General features: G+C 54.3%; 1 protein-coding gene across 4 annotated transcripts in view; it reads right to left on the reverse strand.

Annotated features, from left to right (window-relative positions):
• The window catches only part of LOC140395531 (aldehyde oxidase 1-like), a 331,856-nt gene that overhangs the window by 71,386 nt on the left and 237,532 nt on the right, over positions 1 to 22,938 (reverse strand). For all 4 annotated transcript variants that reach the window (XM_072483451.1, XM_072483442.1, XM_072483460.1 and 1 more), the window contains one exon: positions 17,926 to 18,012. In XM_072483451.1, the coding sequence (XP_072339552.1) occupies positions 17,926 to 18,012 (87 nt within the window). The remainder of the gene's footprint in view (positions 1 to 17,925; positions 18,013 to 22,938) is intronic.

The following is a 22,938-nucleotide window of genomic DNA, read 5'->3' on the forward strand; positions in this document are numbered from 1 at the left end:
GAGTATAAATGTGTGTGTCCTCTATTCAGCATCCATTTCGCCAGCTGCTCCTGGAGGCCAAACATCTTACTGCAATAAAGCCACAGTTGTATCCAGCCTGAGTCTTTGTACAATTGATCGTGCATCAATTTATTGCAGTAAGATTTTCTGGAAGATGGACCTCCGAATCAAACCAGATCGTCTGCAGCTGGATCCGCAGTCTAGCGATGCCAGAAAGGACTTTGATCACTGGCAAGCCTGCTTCGAGGCCTATATCAACTCAGCGACCCCCCCTCTGACGGAGGCTCAGAAGATACAGATCCTGTACTCAAGGTTGAGCTCCAGCATGTTTCCGCTGATCCAGGAAGCCCTGAACTATGCCGATGCCGTGGCGCTCCTCAAAGAAAACTACGCACAGCAAGCGAACACACTCTTCGCCACTCGCTCACAACTCCCTGGTGAGTCCATTGAAGACTTCTGGCGGGCCCTAATCCCACTCGTCCGGGACTGTGACTGTTAGGCCGTTACAGCCACCGAACATTCTATCCCATGGTACATGTGCCAGCGCACAGGTAGGCCGACTCCGGGCCCTACACGACAGCTTTTCTCACCCGGGGGTCACACGGTTGTACCATCTTGTCAAGGCTCGCAATCTGCCCTACTCCGTCGAGGACGTACGACAGTCATCAGGAACTGCCAGGTCTGTGAGGAGTGCAAGCCGCACTTCTACCGGCCGGACCGCGTGTGCCTGGTGAAAGCATCCCGCCCCTTTGAATGCCTCAGCGTGGATTTCAAAGGGCCCCTCCCCTCCACCGACCGTAACACGTATATTCTCAGCGTGGTCGATGAGTACTCCAGGTTCCCCATCGCCATCCCCTGCCCCGATATGACGCCTGCCAACGTCATCAAGGCCCTCAACACAATCATCGCTCTGTTCGTCTTCCCCGCCTACATCCACAGTGACAGGGGATCCTCATTCATGAGTGATGAGCTGCGTCAGTTCCTGCTCAGCAGGGGTATCGCCTCCAGCAGGACGACCAGCTATAACCCCCAGGGAAACGGGCAGGTAGAGAGGGCGAACGGGACGGTTTGGAGGGCCGTCCAACTGGCCCTATGGTCCAGGAATCTCCCAGCCTCTCGCTGGCAGGAGGTCCTCCCTGATGCACTCTACTCCATTCGGTCACTGCTGTGCACCGCCACTAACAACACACCCCATGAACATTTTTTTCCCTTCCCCAGGAAGTCCACTTCCGGGGTCTCGCCTCCGACTTGGCTCACAGCTCCAGGACCGGTCCTGCTCCGTAGGCACGTCCGACTCCACAAGGCGGACCCGTTGGTGGATAGGGTGCACTTGCTCCATGCCAACCCCCAGTCTGCCTACGTGGCGTACCCCGACAGCCGCCAAGATACTGTCTCCCTCAGGGACCCGGCACCAGCAGGTTCCACTCATACACACTTCCCCGGCCCGGCGCCACCCTCCCCTCCCCTGGCGCTCCCAACATTAACCCCACCAGGACCCTCCTTCCTCTGCCAACGCAAGAGGATGAAGAGGATTTTGGCACGCTCCCGGCGTCACCTGACATCAGGCCAGCATCGACATCGCTGCCACCGTTACGTCGCTCTCAGTGGAATGTCAAGTCACCAGACCGGTTGAATCTCTAACTGGCACCGGACTTTCAAAAGACATTTTTTCTCTCCTAATAAAACACTGTACATAAACTGTATATAGTTCTCCATCACCCCCGCCGGACTCATTTTTAACAGGGGGTTAATGTGGTAAACCACTGTTACACTTGTATTAGGTGATGTAAGGTAGGACCTGTACTACAGGTTCGCTGGTAGCCCCTGCCTGCTGGCTCCGCCCAGTAGGAGGAGTATAAATATGCGTGTCCTCTATTCAGCAGCCATTTCGCCAGCTGCTGTGGGAGGCCACACATCTTACTGCAATAAAGCCACAGTTGTATCCAACCTGAGTCTTTGTACAATTGGTCGTGCATCACCACGCTATCGGGAATTCGGCCCTTTGGAGATGGTGAATCATGGAGGCCCTGGAGAAATTCGAGTCTGGCGTGTAAATGATACGCCAACGGAGTTTAACGTTCGTGCGTTCTGGAACGCATTGACGTCACTATTGGGGCGATGGAGAGTTGCAATTTGGCGTGAAATTGGCGTGGCCCTTTGGATTTCGGCGGCAGCGGTGCGCAGGGGCCTTCTGGGAGGTGAGTAGTGAATTTAAAAACTCTTACCTTTACAGGAGCAGCCCTTTGGATTTCGGCGGCAGAGGTGCGCAGGGGCCTTCTGGGAGGTGAGTAGTGAATTTAAAAACTCTTACCTTTACAGGAGCAGCCCTTTGGATTTCGGCGGCAGCAATGCGCAGGGGCCTTCTGGGAGGTGAGTACTTACTTTAAAAAGCCTTGCCTTTACAGGAGCAGCCCTTTGGATTTCGGCGGCAGCGGTGCGCAGGGGCCTTCTGGGAGGTGAGTAGTGAATTTAAAAACTCTTACCTTTACAGGGGCAGCCCTTTGGATTTTGGCGGCAGAGGTGCGCAGGGGCCTTCTGGGAGGTGAGTAGTGAATTTAAAAACTCTTACCTTTACAGGAGCAGCCCTTTGGATTTCGGCGGCAGAGATGCGCAGGGGCCTTCTGGGAGGTGAGTAGTGAATTTAAAAACTCTTACCTCTTACCTTTACAGGAGCAGCCCTTTGGATTTCGGCGGCAGCAGTGCGCATGGGCCCTCTGGGAGGTGAGTACTTACTTTAAAAACCCTTGCCTTTACAGGAGCAGCCCTTTGGATTTCGGCGGCAGAGGTGCGCAGGGGCCTTCTGGGAGGCGAGTAGTGAATTTAAATACTCTTACCTTTACAGGAGCAGCCCTTTGGATTTCGGCGGCAGCGGTGCGCAGGGGCCTTCTGGGAGGTGAGTACTTACTTTAAAAAGCCTTGCCTTTACAGGAGCAGCCCTTTGGATTTCGGCGGCAGCGGTGCGCAGGGGCCCTCTGGGAGGTGAGTACTTACTTTAAAAAGCCTTGCCTTTACAGGAGCAGCCCTTTGGATTTCGGCGGCAGAGGTGCGCAGGGGCCTTCTGGGAGGTGAGTAGTGAATTTAAAAACTCTTACCTTTACAGGAGCAGCCCTTTGGATTTCGGCGGCAGCGGTGCGCAGGGGCCTTCTGGGAGGTAAGTAGTGAATTTAAAAACTCTTACCTTTACAGGAGCAGCCCTTTGGATTTCGGCGGCAGAGGTGCGCAGGGGCCTTCTGGGAGGTGAGTAGTGAATTTAAAAACTCTTACCTTTACAGGAGCAGCCCTTTGGATTTCGGCAGCAGTGGTGCGCAGGGGCCTTCTGGGAGGTGAGTAGTGAATTTAAAAACTCTTACCTTTACAGGAGCAGCCCTTTGGATTTCGGCGGCAGCGGTGCGCAGGGGCCTTCTGGGAGGTGAGTACTTACTTTAAAAAGCCTTGCCTTTACAGGAGCAGCCCTTTGGATTTCGGCGGCAGCGGTGCGCAGGGGCCTTCTGGGAGGTGAGTACTTACTTTAAAAAGCCTTACCTGGTCCCGTGTCTGTTCTTCTTTTCTGTTTTATTTGTTTTTATATAAGGCGGGAACCGGTAGTTCGACCCGCGGACCTCTGGGAAGTCCCCCCCCCCAACCAATAAATTCTGGTGGAGAGGAAACCCGAGACACTACACGTGTAGTGTCTCCCACCCGCCCTCCTCCTCTAACCTAATAATAAGACCCATTGGTGTAAGGTAAGTGCCATATTATATTATTATTATATTATTAGCATTGTGCAGGTCAAGGTTCGGAGGTGGAGGAGCAGTCTCTGTCAGCGAGAGAACCTGAGAACATTTAAGACACTCAGAAGGTAAGTAAGTGATTTTTACTTATATTTACTTTTATACCTTTTTTCAAATTGTGTGTGTCGGGGGGAAACTGAAGTGACATCACAGAAAAGCTGTGGCCAGAGTGGCTGGTTGGGATTCTACACTAAATTTAAAAAAAATTTGAGTATTTGGTAACTAATTAAACATAATAACTTAATTATAATTTAGAGGGATATCTAAGCCAGAGATCGGAGAGTATTATAGTTAGCTATCGCATTTCTATTAGAAATCTAGTGCTAGGAAACAGATAGTTGACAGTAACTTTGAAATTTTTAAAAAAGTATTAAAAAAAAAAGACAAATTTTAATTTTAATTAATTGACGCAATGTCAGTTAGAGGGGTGCTGTGCTCTGACTGTGAGATGTGGCAGGTCCGGGAGGCTTCCAGCGTCCCGGATGGCTTCATCTGCAGAAAGTGCACCCAACTGGAGCTCCTCACAGACCGTATGGTTCGGTTGGAGCAGCAATTGGATGCACTTAGGAGCATGCAGGTGGCGGAAAGCGTCATAGATCGCAGTTATGTAAATGTGGTCACACCCAAGGTGCAGGCAGAGAAATGGGTGACCACCAGAAAGGGCAGGCAGTCAGTGCAGGAATCCCCTGTGGTTGTCCCCCTCTCGAACAGATATACCCCTTTGGATACTGTCGGGGGGGGATAGCCTAACAGGGGAAAACAGCAGCAGCCAGAGCAGGGGCACCACGGCTGGCTCTGATGTTCAGAAGGGAGGGTCAAAGCGCAGAAGAGTAATAGTAATAGGGGACTCTATAGTCAGGGGCACAGATAGGCGCTTCTGTGGACGTGAAAGAGACTCCAGGATGGTATGTTGCCTCCCTGGTGCCAGGGTCCAGGATGTCTCCGAACGGGTAGAGGGAATCCTGAAGGGGGAGGGCAAACAGGCAGAGGTCATTGTACATATTGGTACTAACGACATAGGCAGGAAGGGGCATGAGGTCCTGCAGCAGGAGTTCAGGGAGCTAGGCAGAAAGTTAAAAGACAGGACCTCGAGGGTTGTAATCTCGGGATTACTCCCTGTGCCACGTGCCAGTGAGGCTAGAAATAGGAAGATAGAGCAGATAAACACGTGGCTAAACAGCTGGTGTAGGAGCGAGGGTTTCCATTATCTGGACCACTGGGAGCTCTTCCGGGGCAGGTGTGACCTGTATAAGAAGGACGGGTTGCATCTAAACCGGAGAGGCATAAATATCCTGGCCGCGAGGTTTGCTAGTGTCACACGGGAGGGTTTAAACTAGTATGGCAGGGGGGTGGGCACGGGAGCAATAGGTCAGAAGGTGAGAGCATTGAGGGAGAACTAGGGAATAGGGACAGTGTGGCTCTGAGGCAGAGCAGACGGGGAGAAGTTGCTGAACACAGCGGGTCTGGTGGCCTGAAGTGCATATGTTTTAATGCAAGGAGCATTACGGGTCAGGCAGATGAACTTAGAGCTTGGATTAGTACTTGGAACTATGATGTTGTTGCCATTACAGAGACCTGGTTGAGGGAAGGGCAGGATTGGCAGCTAAACGTTCCAGGATTTAGATGTTTCAGGCGGGATAGAGGGGGATGTAAAAGGGGAGGCGGAGTTGCGCTACTTGTTCGGGAGAATATCACAGCTGTACTGCGAGAGGACACCTCAGAGGGCAGTGAGGCTATATGGGTAGAGATCTGGAATAAGAAGGGTGCAGTCACAATGTTGGGGGTATACTACAGGCCTCCCAACAGCCAGCGGGAGATAGAGGAGCAGATAGGTAGACAGATTTTGGAAAAGAGTAAAAACAACAGGGTTGTGGTGATGGGAGACTTCAACTTCCCCAATATTGACTGGGACTCACTTAGTGCCAGGGGCTTAGACGGGGCGGAGTTTGTAAGGAGCATCCAGGAGGGCTTCTTAAAACAATATGTAGACAGTCCAACTAGGGAATAGGTACTGGACCTGGTATTGGGGAATGAGCCCGGCCAGGTGGTAGATGTTTCAGTAGGGGAGCATTTCGGTAACAGTGACCACAATTCAGTAAGTTTTAAAGTACTGGTGGACAAGGATAAGAGTGGTCCGAGGATGAATGTGCTAAATTGGGGGAAGGCTAATTATAACAATATTAGGCGGGAACTGAAGAACATAGATTGGGGGCGGATGTTTGAGGGCAAATCAACATCTGACATGTGGGAGGCTTTCAAGTGTCAGTTGAAAGGAATACAGGACCGGCATGTTCCTGTGAGGAAGAAAGATAAATACGGCAATTTTCGGGAACCTTGGATGACGAGTGATATTGTAGGCCTCGTCAAAAAGAAAAAGGAGGCATTTGTCAGGGCTAAAAGGCTGGGAACAGACGAAGCCTGCGTGGAATATAAGGAAAGTAGGAAGGAACTTAAGCAAGGAGTCAGGAGGGCTAGAAGGGGTCACGAAAAGTCATTGGCAAATAGGGTTAAGGAAAATCCCAAGGCTTTTTACACGTACATAAAAAGCAAGAGGGTAGCCAGGGAAAGGGTTGGCCCACTGAAGGATAGGCAAGGGAATCTATGTGTGGAGCCAGAGGAAATGGGCGAGGTACTAAATGAATACTTTGCATCAGTATTCACCAAAGAGAAGGAATTGGTAGATGTTGAGTCTGGAGAAGGGGGTGTAGATAGCCTGGGTCACATTGTGATCCAAAAAGACGAGGTGTTGGGTGTCTTAAAAAATATTAAGGTAGATAAGTCCCCAGGGCCTGATGGGATCTACCCCAGAATACTGAAGGAGGCTGGAGAGGAAATTGCTGAGGCCTTGACAGAAATCTTTGGATCCTCGCTGTCTTCAGGGGATGTCCCGGAGGACTGGAGAATAGCCAATGTTGTTCCTCTGTTTAAGAAGGGTAGCAAGGATAATCCCGGGAACTACAGGCCGGTGAGCCTTACTTCAGTGGTAGGGAAATTACTGGAGAGAATTCTTCGAGACAGGATCTACTCCCATTTGGAAGCAAATGGACGTATTAGTGAGAGGCAGCACGGTTTTGTGAAGGGGAGGTCGTGTCTCACTAACTTGATAGAGTTTTTCGAGGAGGTCACTAAGATGATTGATGCAGGTAGGGCAGTAGATGTTGTCTATATGGACTTCAGTAAGGCCTTTGACAAGGTCCCTCATGGTAGACTAGTACAAAAGGTGAAGTCACACGGGATCAGGGGTGAGCTGGCAAGGTGGATACAGAACTGGCTAGGCCATAGAAGGCAGAGAGTAGCAACGGAGGGATGCTTTTCTAATTGGAGGGCTGTGACCAGTGGTGTTCCACAGGGATCAGTGCTGGGACCTTTGCTCTTTGTAGTATATATAAATGATTTGGAGGAAAATGTAACTGGTCTGATTAGTAAGTTTGCAGACGACACAAAGGTTGGTGGAATTGCGGATAGCGATGAGGACTGTCGGAGGATACAGCAGGATTTAGATTGTCTGGAGACTTGGGCGGAGAGATGGCAGATGGAGTTTAATCCGGACAAATGTGAGGTAATGCATTTTGGAAGGTCTAATGCAGGTAGGGAATATACAGTGAATGGTAGAACCCTCAAGAGTATTGAAAGTCAAAGAGATCTAGGAGTACAGGTCCACAGGTCATTGAAAGGGGCAACACAGGTGGAGAAGGTAGTCAAGAAGGCATACGGCATGCTTGCCTTCATTGGCCGGGGCATTGAGTATAAGAATTGGCAAGTCATGTTGCAGCTGTATAGAACCTTAGTTAGGCCACACTTGGAGTATAGTGTTCAATTCTGGTCGCCACACTACCAGAAGGATGTGGAGGCTTTAGAGAGGGTGCAGAAGAGATTTACCAGAATGTTGCCTGGTATGGAGGGCATTAGCTATGAGGAGCGATTGAATAAACTCAGTTTGTTCTCACTGGAACGAAGGAGGTTGAGGGGAGACCTGATAGAGGTATACAAAATTATGAGGGGCATAGACAGAGTGGATAGTCAGAGGCTTTTCCCCAGGGTAGGGGGGTCAATTACTAGGGGGCATAGGTTTAAGGTGAGAGGGGCAAGGTTTAGAGTAGATGTACGAGGCAAGTTTTTTACGCAGAGGGTAGTGGGTACCTGGAACTCGCTACCGGAGGAGGTAGTGGAAGCAGGGACGATAGGGACATTTAAGGGGCATCTTGACAAATATATGAATAGGATGGGAATAGAAGGATACGGACCCAGGAAGTGTAGAAGATTGTAGTTTAGTCGGGCAGCATGGTCGGCACGGGCTTGGAGGGCCGAAGGGCCTGTTCCTGTGCTGTACATTTCTTTGTTCTTTGAAATCGGCTCCCACTGCGATTTTGGCATCGGAATGGATTTTCCTCCCGATCACGAGTCCAACGTCGGCCAACGGAGAATCCCGCCCAGCATCTTTCACACTGCAGCATTACCGCAGCATGATTTTATGCTGATTGTGGATTTGAATCCGCAATCTTTTACTCTTTCATCAACAATATTATGGGCAAGACTTAAGCGGCTATGCCTAGTTAGGTCGCATGGTTGGCAGCTCCCGCTGATTACGGACTTTTGGGCCCTTTTAAGGAGCTCCAGCGGCATTTGGATGACGATTCCCAATGTGGGAAGGAAACAGTGAGGGTCCCCCAGCACTGTATGGAGTGGTCCAGGAGCGGAGCGGTCAAAAAAGTGGCTTTAGAGAAGAGAGGAGAACGGGCGCGAAAAAACACGATGGCGGCGGGCGGTGATCAGGCAGCGTCACCCAGTGGTCTCGGAAGCAGCAGGAGTTTTTGAGAAGCTGCTTTGCTGACTTGAAGGCGGAGATGTTGGCCCCTATGAAGGCGTCGATTGAAAGGTTGGTGGAGACCCAGAAGATGCAGGGAACGGCGATCAAGGAGGTGCAGCAGAAGGCCTCTGAGAATGAGGACGAGATTCTGGGCCTGGCGGTCAGAATGGAAGCGCACGAGGCGCTGCACAAAAAATGGCAGGAGAAGCTGGAGGACTTGGAGAATAGGTCGAGGAGGCAGAACCTGCGGATTCTGAGTCTTCCTGAAGGCATGGAGAGGTCGGATGCTGGGGCATAAGTGGCACGATGCTGAGTACGCTGATGGGCGCGGGCGCCTTTCCGAAGCCCCTGGAGCTGGATGGGGCACACAGAGTCCTGGTCAGAGGCCAAGGGCGAACGAGCCGCCGAGGGCTATGGTGGTAAGGTTCCACCGCTTCACCGACAGGGAGAGTGTCCTGCGATGGGCGAAGAAGGAGCGGAGCAGCAGGTGGGAGAACACCGAGATCCGGATTTACCAGGACTAGAGTGCAGACCTGGCCAAGAAGCGGGCAGGATTCAATCGGGCCAAGGCGGTCCTCCTCCGCGGGAAGGGGGTGAAGTTCGGGCTGTTACAGCCGGCGAGGCTGCGGGTCACATAGCAGGACCGACACCACTACTTTGATACGCCGGGTGAGGCGTGGACTTTCATCAAAAATGAGAAGTTGGACTCAAATTAATAGTTTTCAGTATGTTATCGGGGTTGTTGGTGAGGGAGATGGGGCAATGTTTGGGTGGGGTCTTTCCCTGCGTCTCCTTGGGTCTGGGTGGTCCCGTGGCCCTCGGCCCTCGGGGATTGGGGCGAGGTCGCAGTTGAGAGGAGCTATGTCATGGGGGTGGGGTCAGCCCAGACAGGGAGCACGGCTTTTTCCCCCAAAATGGTGGGGGTGGTACCTGAACCGGGGGACGGTACTGTGTTCGATGTCCGCATTGGTTTATATGGGGTGCAGGGGAGGGGGGGACTTTCTCGACCCCACTTAGGTGGGAGGGGGGGGGGGGGCTGAAGATTTGGATGGGGAATCTAAAGGGGAATTGGAGGCAGAGGCGGGAGCGGCCGGGGTCAGCATGAGTCAGCTGGCTTACGGGAGTGCAATGGGGGGTTAAGCAGTTGCTTGGTCGGGGAGGGGGAGGTTTGGGGGAGGTACTGGGGGGAACTGATTGAGGGGCATCGATGGTAAGAGGGAGAGTCGGGGCGGGGACCCTCCGCCTGGGGGACTGGAGGGGGCGGGTGGCGCGGGCACGTGGCTGGCCTAAAAAAGGAGATGGCTAGGTGGCAGGAGAGTGAGGGGGGGGGTGGGGGGGGGAGTCCTCCGATCCGGCTGATCACGTGGAATGTGAGAGGCCTGAATGGGCCGGTCAAGAGGGCCCAGGTGTTCTCGCACCTAAAGGGGCTGAAGGCAGACGTAGCCATGCTACAGGAAACATACCTGAAGATCGCGGATCAAACCAGGCTGAGGAAGGGATGGGTGGGACAGGTTTTTCACTCAGGGCTGGATGCGAAGAACAGGGGGGGTCGCAATCTTGGTGAATAAGCGGGAGGCATTTGAGGCAGTGGGTATTGTGGCAGATAAGGGGGGTCGTTATGTTATGGTGAGTGGCAGGCTAAAGGCTGCCCGGGTGGTGCTAGTGAATGGGTATGCTCCGAACTGGGACGATGCGGGGTTCATGAAGCGGATGCTGAGTCGGATTCAGGATCTGGAGTCACGTAGTTTGGTAATGGGGGGGGGTACTTCAATACGGTCCTGGACCCGATTCTGGACCGGTCTAGGTCGAGGTCGGTTAAGAGGCCGGCAGCCGCCAAGGTCCTGAGGGGGTTCATGGACCAAATGGGGGGAGTGGATCCGTGGAGATTTGCCAGGCCAAGGGCGAGGGAGTTTTCCTTCTTCTCCCATGTACACAAGGCTTACTCGCGGATAGATTTTTTCGTGCTAAGCACGACGCTGATCTCGAGGGTGGAGGGGACGGAGTATTCGGCCATTGCGATCTCGGACCATGCCCCGTGTCATGATATTCAGGTAAACATCATAGCACATACATACATACATACTGATGGACAGATCAACGGACCAATCAACACACACACAACACCACAGCCAATCACAGGCAAGAGCATACACAGTACAAAACAGGGAACACGACACTTCCTGGCAGCACTCAAGCAGGAGACAGATCAGGGCACAGAGCTCATAGCAAGCCACTCAGACATCCACCATGTGCTGAGTGCCACTACAAGATAGAATTAGGAATAGGTCCACAGATTCGGGGGTTATGATCGAACCTCAGTAAACAGTTTACCAATGTAAATAGATGTTTGAAATAAAACTGAGTTGTACCATTCGCAACCGTGTTGGTTCGCATGTGTAGCAAACCACCCAACACTTCACCCCGCACTGGGTGGAGCTGGGGGTTGGGGAGGAGAGAGGCCAACGCCCGCTGTGGCGAATGGACATGGGACTATTGGCGGACGAGGAGGCCTGTGGGCGGGTCCGGAGATGCAACCAAAGATATGTGGAGGCCAATGATAATGGAGAGGTTTCGGTGAGTGTGGTCTGGGAGGCGCAGAAGGCAGTGGTCAGGGGGGAGTTCATCTCATTCAGGGCCCACAGGGAGAGGATGGAGAGGGAGAGATTGTTGGGGGTGATACTGAGGGTAGACAGGAGGTATGCGGAATCACCCGAGGAGGGGCTGCTGAAGGAGAACCGGAGCCTCCAAACGGAGTTTGACTTGCTAACCACGGGGAAGGCTGAGGCCCAGTTGAGGAAGGTACAGGGAGCAGTGTATGAGTATGGGGAGAAGACAAGTCGGATGCTGGTGCATCAGCTGCGGAAGGGCGAGGCAGCTAGGGAGATTGGGGGAATTAGAGATGGGGGGCGGGGGGAACACGGTGCGGAGTCCAGCTAAAATAAACAAGGTCTTTAAGGATTTCTATGGTAAACTGTATGAGTCAGAACCCCCGGAGGGTGGGGAAGGGATGAGGCAGTTCCTGTACCAACTGAGGTTCCCAAAGGTGGAGGAAGGGCGGATAGAGGGACTGAGGGCCCCGATTGGGATGGAGGAGCTAGTTAAGGGGTTGGGGAGTATGCAGGCGGGCAAGGCCTCGGGGCCGGATGGGTTCCCCGTAGAGTTCTATAGGAAATTCTCGGAGGTGTTGGGCCCCCTGTTGTTGAGAACTTTTAACGAGGCTAAGGAAAAGGGTATCCTTCCCCCGACGATGTTGCAGGCTCTGATCTCGCTTATCCTCAAGTGTGATAAGGACCCGCTGCAATGTGGCTCCTATAGGCCGATTTCACTTCTTAATGTGGATGTCAAGCTCTTGGCCAAGATCTTGGCCACTAGGATTGAGGATTGTGTCCCGGGAGTGATTCATAAGGATCAGATTGGTTTGTGAAGGGCAGGCAGCTGAATACGAATGTGCGGAGGCTCCTGAATGTGATCATGATGCCCTCGGAGGGGGGACACACACGCAGAAGTGGTAGTAGCAATGGACGCGGAGAAGGCCTTCGATCGGGTGGAGTGGGAATACCTCTGGGAGGTGTTAGGCAGATTTGGATTTGGGGAGGAATTCATAGGGTGGGTCAAATTGTTGTACCAGGTCCCGGTAGCGAGTGAATCGACGAACCGGCTACGTTCAGGGTACTTTAGGTTATATCGTGGAACGAGGCAGGGTGCCCTTTGTCCCCCCCCCCTGCTGTTTGCCTTGGCGATTGAGCCACTGGCCATGGCGTTGAGGGAGTCCAGAAACTGGAGGGGGTGGGTTCAGGGGGGGGAGGAGCACCGTGTTTCGCTGTATGCGGATGACCTGCTTCTGTATATTGCAGATCCGGTGGAGGGGATGGGGGAGGTCATGCAGGTTCTTGGGGATTTTGGAGACTTTTCGGGATACAAGCTAAACGTAGGAAAAAGCTAGCTTTTTATGGTGCATGCGAGGGGCCAGGAAGAGAGGTTGGGGAAGCTACCACTCAAGATGGTGGAGAGGAGCTTTCGGTGCTTGGGCATCCAGGTGGCCAAGAGCTGGGGGGTCTTGCAGAAGCTCAACTTAGTGAGGCTGGTGGGTCAGATGGAGGAGGACTTTAGGAGGTGGGACATTTTGCCACTCTCCCTGGCGGGCAGGGTGCAGTCGGTAAAGATGATGGTTCTCTCTAGGTTCTTGTTCGTGTTCCAGTGCCTGCCCATTCTCATCCCAAGTCCTTTTTCAAGCAGGTAAATAGGAGTATCACGGGGTTTGTGTGGGCAAATAAGACCCCACGGGTTAAGAGACTGTTTTTGGAGCGCAGTCGGGGGGGGGGGGGGTTGGCGCTGCCGAACCTGTGCAGCTATTACTGGGCAGCGAATGTGTCGATGATTCGGAAATGGGTAATGGAGGGAGAGGGGGCGGTGTGGAAACGGTTGGAGGTGGCGTTCTGTACAGATACTAGTTTGGGGGCATTGGTGACGGCACCGTTGCCGCTTCCGCCGACACGGTATACCACGAGCCCGATGGTGGCGGCGACACTGAGGATTTGGGGGCAGTGGAGACGGCATAGGGGGGAGGGAGGGGCCTCAGTTTGGACCCCGATACGGAACAACCACAGGTTCGTTCCAGGTAGGATAGACGGTGGGTTCCTAGGCTGGCACAGGGCGGGAATCAGAAGGATGGGGGATTTGTTTATCGATGGGACTTTTGCCAGTCTGAGGGCGCTGGAGGAGAAATTTGGGCTACCCCTGGGGAATACTTTTAGGTACATGCAGGTTCAGGCATTTGTAAAAAAATAGGTGGGGGAATTTCCGGTGCTGCCTGCCCGGAGGGTACAGGACAGGGTCGTCTCGGGAGTGTGGGTGGGGGATGGCAAAGTCTCGGACATATACCAGGAGCTGCAGGAGGCGGAGGAGGCCTCAGTGGAAGAACTGAAGGGCAAGTGGGAGGAGGAGCTGGGGAGGAGCTGGATAAGGGCCTGTGGACTGACGCCCTGGGCAGGGTCAATTCCTCCTCATCTTGCGCCAGGCTGAGCCTGATTCAGTTTAAGGTGGTGCACCGGGCGCATATGACAAGGGTGAGAATGAGTAGGTTTTTTTGGGGTGGAGGACAGGTGTGTGAGGTGTTCAGGGAGCCCACCAAACCATGCCCATATGTTCTGGACATGCCCGGCGCTTGCGGAATTTTGGAAGGACTTTGCAAAGGCTATGTCCAAGGTCTTGAACACTCGGGTGAAACCGAGCTGGGGAATAGCGATATTTGGGGTATCGGACGATGTGGGAGTGCAGGAGTCGAAAGAGGCCGGAGTCCTGGCCTTTGCCTCCTTGATAGCCCGGAGAAGGCTCTTGTTAATGTGGAGGGACGCGAAGCCCCCAAGCATAGAGGCTTGGGTCAATGACATGGCAGGGTTTCTCAGGTTGGAAAAGATAAAGTTTGCCTTGCGAGGGTCTGTGCAGGGGTTCTCCAGGTGGTGGCAACCATTCCTTCACTTTCTCGCGGAGCGTTAAATGGAGGTCAGCAGCAGCAGCAACCGGGGGTGGGGGGGGGGGTGGATTTCATTTTATTTGTAAGGGGCGGATGCCCTACTTTGCTTTGTTTTTGTTTATTACATTTTTAGTTAGTTAGAGGGTTAAGTTGTTTTGTTGGCACAGTGTTTTGCCTTCTTTGCATTATATTTTCTATTATAGTGTTTTGTAAAAGATTATGGAAAAATCTTGAATAAAAACATTTTTTTAAAAAACAAAAACAATATTATGGGCTTGATTCTCCGTTTCAGCGGCTAAGTGCCGGCGCCAGCGGAGTATGTGTGGTCTTATACGACCAGAAAATCGGCGTGAAACCCTCTCCGATTCCGGGACCATTGAGGGGCTAGCACCGGGTGAAAATCCCACTTCCTGCGCCGAAAACGGCCGGAGAATGGCCGGGTCCCGGGCCACGCATGCGCACGGCTGATGACCTGCAGCGGTATTGCCATACAACATGGCGCCGACTGTGCGTGGACCCGACCCGCCATCTGCAACCCCACAGCCCACCCCCTGGCCACCCCCCACCAGTACCCCAAACCCTCGCAGAAGCGACCTCAGCCAGCGGCCGAGTGTGCTGCCCCTGGACACAGTATGCAGCCTCCACGCCAGGGTCCCGCGCGGCTGAGACCACATGCGTCCTGCGCAGTCGGGAACATGGCTCATTGGGGAAGGAGCATCGCTGGAGAGCCGGCCGATGACACACCAACACTGTTGCAATGGCGCGCGGAGCGCATTGCATTGACCCCATTTCGGAGTGGGCTGACCGGCCCCAATTTTGCCTTCGGAGCCCAATCTCCGCCCGATCACCGAACACGATTTTGGCGTCGGGCAATGGAGAGTCCCACCCTATATTCCTCTAAGTTTTCCTTTTTGTTCCTTATAAATTTCAACTATCACTCCACACTCATCGTCGTCCTCATCTACTCTCTACTTAAAGTCAATTTCTCACAGGATCCCATAACTATAACTCTTCCATTCCCTTTAGTCTTCCACTCCTGCAATCTACAGGCTACGACTACAGCTTAATGTCCTCCAGATAACCACTTCCTGATTTAACTTGTCATCTTATTTTCCAACCTGGAAGATATCGGGTGCGATTCTCCAGAAAAAACTTCCAAGTTCATTTGTGCCGAATTTTCAGGGAGTTTCCCACTGGCTCTGCTGTTCAATGGCACACAGTCATTTTTTGGGGGGCCCTGGGAGTTTCTCACTGGTTTAGCCCACACTTTGTTTTAGCACTGAGGAGCTGAACTCCGAGAACGGGCCGCCAATTAGAAAGGGTGCCCCGATCTGTAAGTGAGCATGCAGGTCCTCCACCCATGGACAATGTCAGCCCCTCACCAACACACACGCACATGGGCACTACCCCCCCCCCAAGTGATGACACCTCACGAATGGCCCCCCCTCTTCAGGCCCCCCCAGTCCCCTTACAGCACCCCCTCCCTTCCTGATCCATGTTTGCTGAACGGCGCCCTGCTGCGGCCTCATTGAGGAGGCCAGAGAATCGAAGGAGGCCGGTGGATACTGGGTAGGTTCGCCGAAGTGCCCGCCGTTTGGCCCCGCCTCTTGTGGGTGGGATTCGGACTCTGCCTGGCGGGACTTGAGTGAATCCCGCGAGGCGTGAAGACAGTTGGGAAACCCGCGAGAGGGCTCTCCTGAGATTCTCAAGGGAGAGCACAACATGGCCTGTGGATTGTGTGCTTCGTATACCAAGGGTCTTGATCTTATGTGGGATTCTCATTAGAAAGTGCTGTGGAGCTGGGGGGGGGGGAGGAGGGGAGAGTCCCATCACCATTCCCCCCTTGAGTTTGAGTTTTCGAGGGCGGTTGGGTCGGTTTGCTTCCCCAGTTCAGCCCATGTGGGAGGGTTTGTGTTCTGTCCTGTGGGTGGCCCTCCTTCCCGCTCTTTCTCTGTTCTTCGCAAGCCCCCCTCCTTCCAGGCGACATTCCCTGCCCCCCTTTTCTACCCCCCTTCCCGAGCTACCCCCCCCCCCCCCCCCCGCAACTCCTCTGGTTGGCTGCTGGTTGCAAACAGGTCTGCGAAAAGGCTTGTGAATTTATTCCACGTGCCGTGGAATCTCTCCTCAGACCCTCTTACCTCAAATGTTATATTTTCCATCCTCATTTGGTCAGATCAGAGAGCCATTCCGAGGCCCTGGGTGGCGCTGCCGACTTCCAACCGAGCAGAAGTTAGTCTCCGCCTGCTGATCAGTGAGGTGAAGGCAGGACGTCCGTCCCCTTCCCTGTCCAGAGTTATGGATGCTCTGACACCCCAAAGACAGCCACAGATGGGCACGGCTTCATCTCAACCCCCACCACCCTGGACATAGCCTCAAAGAAGGCCGTCCAGAACTCTCTGAGTCTGGGGCAGGACCAGATCATGTGGGTGTGGTTGGCCAGGTACCTTTGACATGGCTCACACTCATCATCCACCTCTAGGAGGAACACATTCATACACATCTTGGTAAGGTGTGCTCTGTACACTACCTTGAGCTGCATCAGATTTACCACAGGTGCAGGAGGAGATGGAGTTGACTCTGTGCAGCACCTCGATCCAGAGTCCTCCCCCTATCTCCTTGCCCATTTCTTGCCCCATTTCAATCTGGTATCGTCCAGTGGGGTTTCTGACCTTTTCTCTAAGTCGTCTGTAGATGTCCCCACACTTGGTGTCTCCTAACCAGTCTAGCCCTTTCATTGTGCCCAGAAATGTGTGTCCAGGTCTCTGGGGGACCGATTTTGTATCCTTGCGGAGAAAGTCACATAGCTGCAGATATCTAAGTTCATTCCCTTTTGGGTGTAGGAGCCTCTGTGAGTTCCCCCAGGGCCGGCAGTATGCCCGCTATTCACTGACCTCGTTACGCTTGAGGGCAAGTGTAACGAGGTCGGAAAATCGCGCCCAATATGATTTTTCCTCTTAGATTAATGAGCCGATATTTGAAATCCATGCAAATGGGAAGAGGAGCCCACCGTGGGTGGAGGCTGAGATGCGTTACAAACCATCCACCCACTCCCTGTAGTGACAGGCCCAGGAGATTTCAACCCTCCCCAAACCTAATTAAAAATTCCACCTTGGACTGTCACGGAAACATGATGGGAATCACCACACGGTCGGTGGATAGGACTGAAACTCTGGGTGGACGGGGGCAGAACTGCAAAGGGTGAGGGGGAGTGGAGGGGTTGAGAGTGGGGTTCTGGAGCTCATTGCAGTGTGGAAAAGGAAGCCTGGGGAGGGGGGGGGGCCTTAGGTTTTCTTGTGAGGGCCAGAATGATATTCCTATTCCTGCCAACCCACAAGATTACAAAGAACAAGTCATAATTTTGTTTGTTTGACTCCTTTCCTGCCTCCAATATCTTTTACTGGCAGCTTCAGCAGTGGGTGTCACTGCTGTGATCTGCAGTTAAAATTTTGTCAGGATCATAAAACCCCAAAATTGAAATACTGAGGAGGCCTCTGATTGTCTGCAGCAGGTACCCTGACATTGTTGAAAACAGCACTTAAAATGTTGCTAGGCAGGAATACATCAAGAACAGGTAGAAAAATAAGAGCAGGAATAGGCCATTCTGCCATTTGGGTATGATCCACCATTCAACATGATCATGACTGACCCTCTATCTCAATGCCACACTCCAGGTAATCACCATTTCAACCAAGAGTGCACAGTGTTACAATTGACCTTTATAGGTTTAACTGCACAGAGGAGTTCATTCAATCCATCTCTCCTGTGCTCTCTCTCTCTCAGAAAGTCAATATTCCTAATCTTCCCTATTCAACCTTTCACCACTGAGCTTGCCAATGGTTCAACCAACCCCTGGTGTTGACCACATTGGAACTTACCTCCAAAGTGACATCCAGTTCATTTCCTCCGTTGGCATAACAAGTCACCTCCACAGCGATTATTCTGCCATCGGTCATGTAACCGACCTGCATAGAAAATATCACTATTTAGATGCATTTCAAAATCTCACGACTTTACAAAACATTTCACAGCCAATTAACTACTTTTGAATTTTAGTCACTCTTGGAATGGACAAATTCTTCGCCGACAAGAAAATATCTCTTTTCTTAAGGATGATAATGCCATCCGTCAACTCTGGAAAGAACATGTTGAACAATTCTTCCATTGTTCAATCCCGGTCATGTGGTAAACTCCATGGTGAACTGCCATCAGTGGGAGAGCTGCAACAAGCAATCAAACAGGTGAAAAACAACAAAACCTGTGATCCCAATGGTACTCCAGCTGTTTTCAAAGTTGGAGGACTTATGCTCACTTCAAGACTCCAAGCACACATCCAACAGATTTGGGAGGAAAACAAACTGCTCCCAGACTTAAGGAATATAACCATAGTAACTATCTTCAAGAAGGGAGATAAATCATGTTGTGGGAACTATCAAGGTATTTCTCTCTTGTCCATAGCGGGGAAAATCCTGACACACATTCTCCTTAATCATCTACTTTGTGTGGCTTCGGAAACCCTCCCAGAGACTGTGTGCTGGATTATCCATTCTGGAAACTAAGTGTTCACGCCGTCATGAAAACGGTGGAGTTTCACGACGGCGTGATCGGTTCCACAGCTGCAGCGATTCAACCAAAGAGGCTAGCAGGGGCGTATGGGGAAACTCAGCACGCTGCTAACGGACCGGCGGCCTATTCACCGGTTCTGTGATTGACACGATGCCGCGGCTGCACATAATCCATTCTCCCCCTCCCACACACAAGCGTCGCAGCCAACATGGCTGCAAGGAGAGCTGCGCCGCGCTTCCGGGACGTGGAACTCGAGACCCTCCTGAACGCCGTGGAGGAGAGGAGGCTGGTGCTGTACCCCGGGCCGGGACGGAGGTCATCAGGCGCCACCGCTCGCCGTGCCTGGGCAGAGGTGGAGCCGCCATCAGCGTCGTCGGGGTGGTGGCCCGTACTGGAGACCAGTGCAGGAAGAAACTGCACTACCTCCTCAGGGTGGCCAGGGTGAGTATCCATTGCTGTGCCCCTGGCACCAAGCACCCTACCCCCCCCCCCACATACATGTGACCCGAACCCCCCTCCCAGGGGGACAGCCGGACTCCCACCCTGACCCAATAGCAGCAACCATGCCAGCCACAATAGCCGGGTGCCCTGGCCACTGATGCCATCAGATACCCGACCCCTAGGCTGCATGCGTCGGGCCGTCTAACGCTGTTTGTGTTTGCCCCCCACTGCCCGCCCAGGACAAGGCTGCGCTTAACCTCCGGGAGCGGGAGAAGACCGGACGGGGTTCACCAGACCTGCGTCCCCTCACCGTGCCCAAGCAGAGGGCACTAGACGTTGTCGGCGGTCTGGAGGAGAGGGAGCTCACTGACGCGGAGGTCAGCGGCGTGTCACAAAGTGAGGCCACTGCCTGGTTTTGGGTTCCCACGACAAATGTGTGCCCGCCCCAAACCTCCCCACCCCAACCCCTCCACACCCCAACCCTCCCTCACCCAACACCCCAACCTCCCTCGCCCAACACCCCACACCCCACACCCCCTCACCCCAGATCCCATACACAACCCCCCACACCCCACACCCCCCTCACCCCACATCCCACACCCCAACCTCCCTCATCCAACACCCCACACCCCAACCCCCCTCACCCCACATCCCCCCTCACCCCAGACCCCAACACCCCTCACCCCAGCCCTCACCACCTTACGCCTTACCCCCGTCCCACTGTCTAACCATACATGCCGTCTTGTGTCTTACAGGGCCAGCCGGGGGTCGGCCCAGCCCATTCGGGGCCCACTGCCCCCAGCCAGTGCCAGAGCCGGTTGCCGCATGCAGCCGAGCACCGACGGGGAGAGAAGCCGGAACACCAGCCCTCTGCCCGAGACGACCCAGGATAGCACGGAGTTCAGGTCAGAGGGGGACACTGACTTTCCGTCACAGCTGTCTCTAACACTGTCCACCATCTCAGAGACTATCACCTGGGTTGGGCAAATTAGTGAAGAGGCTTCTGGGACACTCACTGGTGCGCACAACACAGTCGGTCCGGTACAGCAGGTGGAGGTAGGAGCAGCCGAGGGACCGGACGGTCGGAGAGCATCCCGGCCCCAGGAACCAGCTGCCGCCCAGATGGGTCCCAGGCTCCTAGAACATCCAGTTCCAGCCACAGTGCAGGTGGCAGTCAGAGACCCAGGGACTACATGAGGAGATGATGGCCGGCTTCCAGCACCTGCAGGGGCAGGTGGAGGAGACCATCCTTGTGCAGGAGTTGGGGGTGGTGCCGGTCATGCGGCCATCTTGGCCGAAACCGCACGGATGGCGTCCACGGTGGAGGCAATGGGGGCGACGGTGTCGGACATGGATCAGTGTGTAAAAGCAAATTACTGCGGATGCTGGAATCTGAAACGAAAGAGAAAATGCTGGAAAATCTCAGCAGGTCTGGCAGCATCTGTAGGGAGAGAAAAGAGCTAATGTTTTGAGTCCAATGACTCTTTGTCAAAGCTTTGCACCCGTTCCGGGAGCAAACCTTGTCCTTGCCCGTCTGCCCTAACAACCACCCATAATCCCCACCGACTGCTGAGGCGTCGAGCCTTGCGGCTGAAGGCTGTTGCTAAGAGCGAATTGACAATTGTGGTTAAGTGAGCACTTCACACATGCCAAGTGGAATCCCATGGGTGGGCATGCCACATAATGGGCGAGATTCTCCGACCCCCCGCCGGGTCGGAGAATCGCCGGGGGCTGGCGTGAATCCCGCCCCCGCCGGTTGCCGAATTCTCCGGTTGGCGGGCCCCCCCCTCCCCCCACGATTCTCCGGCCCGGACGGGCCGAAGTCCCGCTGCTAGAATGCCTGTCCCGCCGGCGTGGATTAAACCACCTCTCTTACCGGCGGGACAAGGCGGTGCGGGCGGGCTCCGGAGTCCTGGGGGGGGCGCCGCGGTGTGATCTTGCCCCGGGGGGTGCCCCCACGGTGGCCTGGCCCGCGATCGGGGCCCACCGATCCGCGGCGGGCCTGTGCCGTGGGGGCACTCTTTTCCTTCCGCCTTCGCCACGGTCTCCACCATGGTGGAGGCGGAAGAGACTCCCTCCACAGCGCATGCGCGGGGATGCCGTGAGCGGCCGCTGACGCTCCCGCGCATGCGCCGCCCGGCAATGTCATTTCCGCGCCAGCTGGCGGGGCACCAAAGGCCTTTTCCACCAGCTGGCGGGGCGGAAATCAGTCCGGCGCGGGCCTTGCCCCTCAAGGTGAGAGCTCGGCCGGTCAAGGGGCGGAGGATTCCGCACCTTTGGGGCGGCGCGATGCCGGACTGATTTGCGCCATTTTTGGCGCCGGTCGGCGGACATCGCGCCGATACCGGAGAATTTCGCCCAACCTGTGGGAGTGATTGCCAAACATCCTAATCATACCCTGAAGCTTGAAAACTGGGGGAGGCAACAGCATACACGCAACATCTGAACACCCAGGGGATGGGACACAGCTCTGGGTACATGCATGTGGCCAGAGGGTAGGCGAGTGCCTCGAGGAATGGGCAAAGGGCCTGGAGGTCAGCCCGCATTGCCGAAGAAAGTGACAGAGGCATCATAATGGTTGTGCAAAACGGTGTTTGATGTGTTGTGCAATACCCCACTCCCAATGTGCCGCACCCCACCCCCTATCTAACCCCACCTCCTCCCCAGTACCCTCAATGATCCTCAACGTGCTTGGCCTTCCTAGCTCTACCACTACATCCAGGTGTTTCCCCAGGATGCATATCTGAAATGAAGGGAGCCAGCTGCCTACCTCGCCCCGTGGCCTTCGATGCCCCTTGCGGGTGACATCTGGGAGCTCTGAGGCCGGAGGGCCCCGGATCACTTGTCGACGGCACATGCACAGCCGTACTGCCCTGTCCGTGTGCTGACTTGAGACGCAGCCTCATCAGAGGGTGGAACTCGGGGGAGCTGGTGGCCATTGTCACCACTCCATGGGACGGGTCCGGGTTGACATTCAGCAGCCCGTCCTCCCGGTCGATGCCCATAGGGCCCTGGGGTTCACCTTGGGATGGAGGAGAAGCTGGTTTGATCCCCGGCTGCCCCTCCATCATCTGGCTCTGCCAGCCCTGGCGGTTCCCCATAGTCCGCATCATTGTGTCAATGCCCTCAGCAATGCCCATTTGCGACTGGGACAAGCTCCGCAGCACCTCGGCAATGTCCACCTGTGACTGGGACAAGCTCCGCAGCACGTCGCCCAATCCTATCTGGGAGCAGGACATATCCCTCAGAACCTCATCAAGGTCAGCCTGGTACTGGGTGACATCCCCCAGTAAGTCAGACAGTCTGCCGAGACCCTCAACCATGGCCGTCACTGACTGAGCGACGCCTTGAACACCTTCACGCATGGTGCCGACGTCGTGCACCAGGCTCTCCACTGTGGTCGCCACCCTAGCAGAGTTGGCCTCGGTGCCACGCATCACAGGCGCCATCTCCTGCGCCCTTAGCCTCTGAGACTCCTCCAAGGGGCTATGGGTCTGCTGGAGTATCGCTGACACCTCCCTCTGAAGGTCCTGACTGCTGCCTATCGTCTCAATCAGCTCCGAGTACCTCTGTACCACAGGCTGGGCCCCAGCTGAATTCAGGGATCCAGCAGACCTCCGACTGCTGTCTCCCCTGGGGATTCCTGCCTCCACCTGATGTGCATCAGCAGCTGTGTAGCGCTGTTCAGATTGTGCCCCAGAAGCCTGACCACTAACATTCTCCTGGTAGGTTGGAGAGGGGCCACTCGGGACGGACTGGCGCCGTCGGCTGGAGGACCTGCAGGAGAATCAACATGTGGTCAGTCAGTAACGGAATAACAATTCACGTTTGACAGGTCGTCCGGGTGGCGCCCAGTAGTCCCTCACCTCTGCAGCACCCGCAGG

This window comes from Scyliorhinus torazame, chromosome 2 (genome assembly GCF_047496885.1).
Source record: "Scyliorhinus torazame isolate Kashiwa2021f chromosome 2, sScyTor2.1, whole genome shotgun sequence".
Lineage (NCBI taxonomy): Eukaryota > Metazoa > Chordata > Chondrichthyes > Carcharhiniformes > Scyliorhinidae > Scyliorhinus > Scyliorhinus torazame.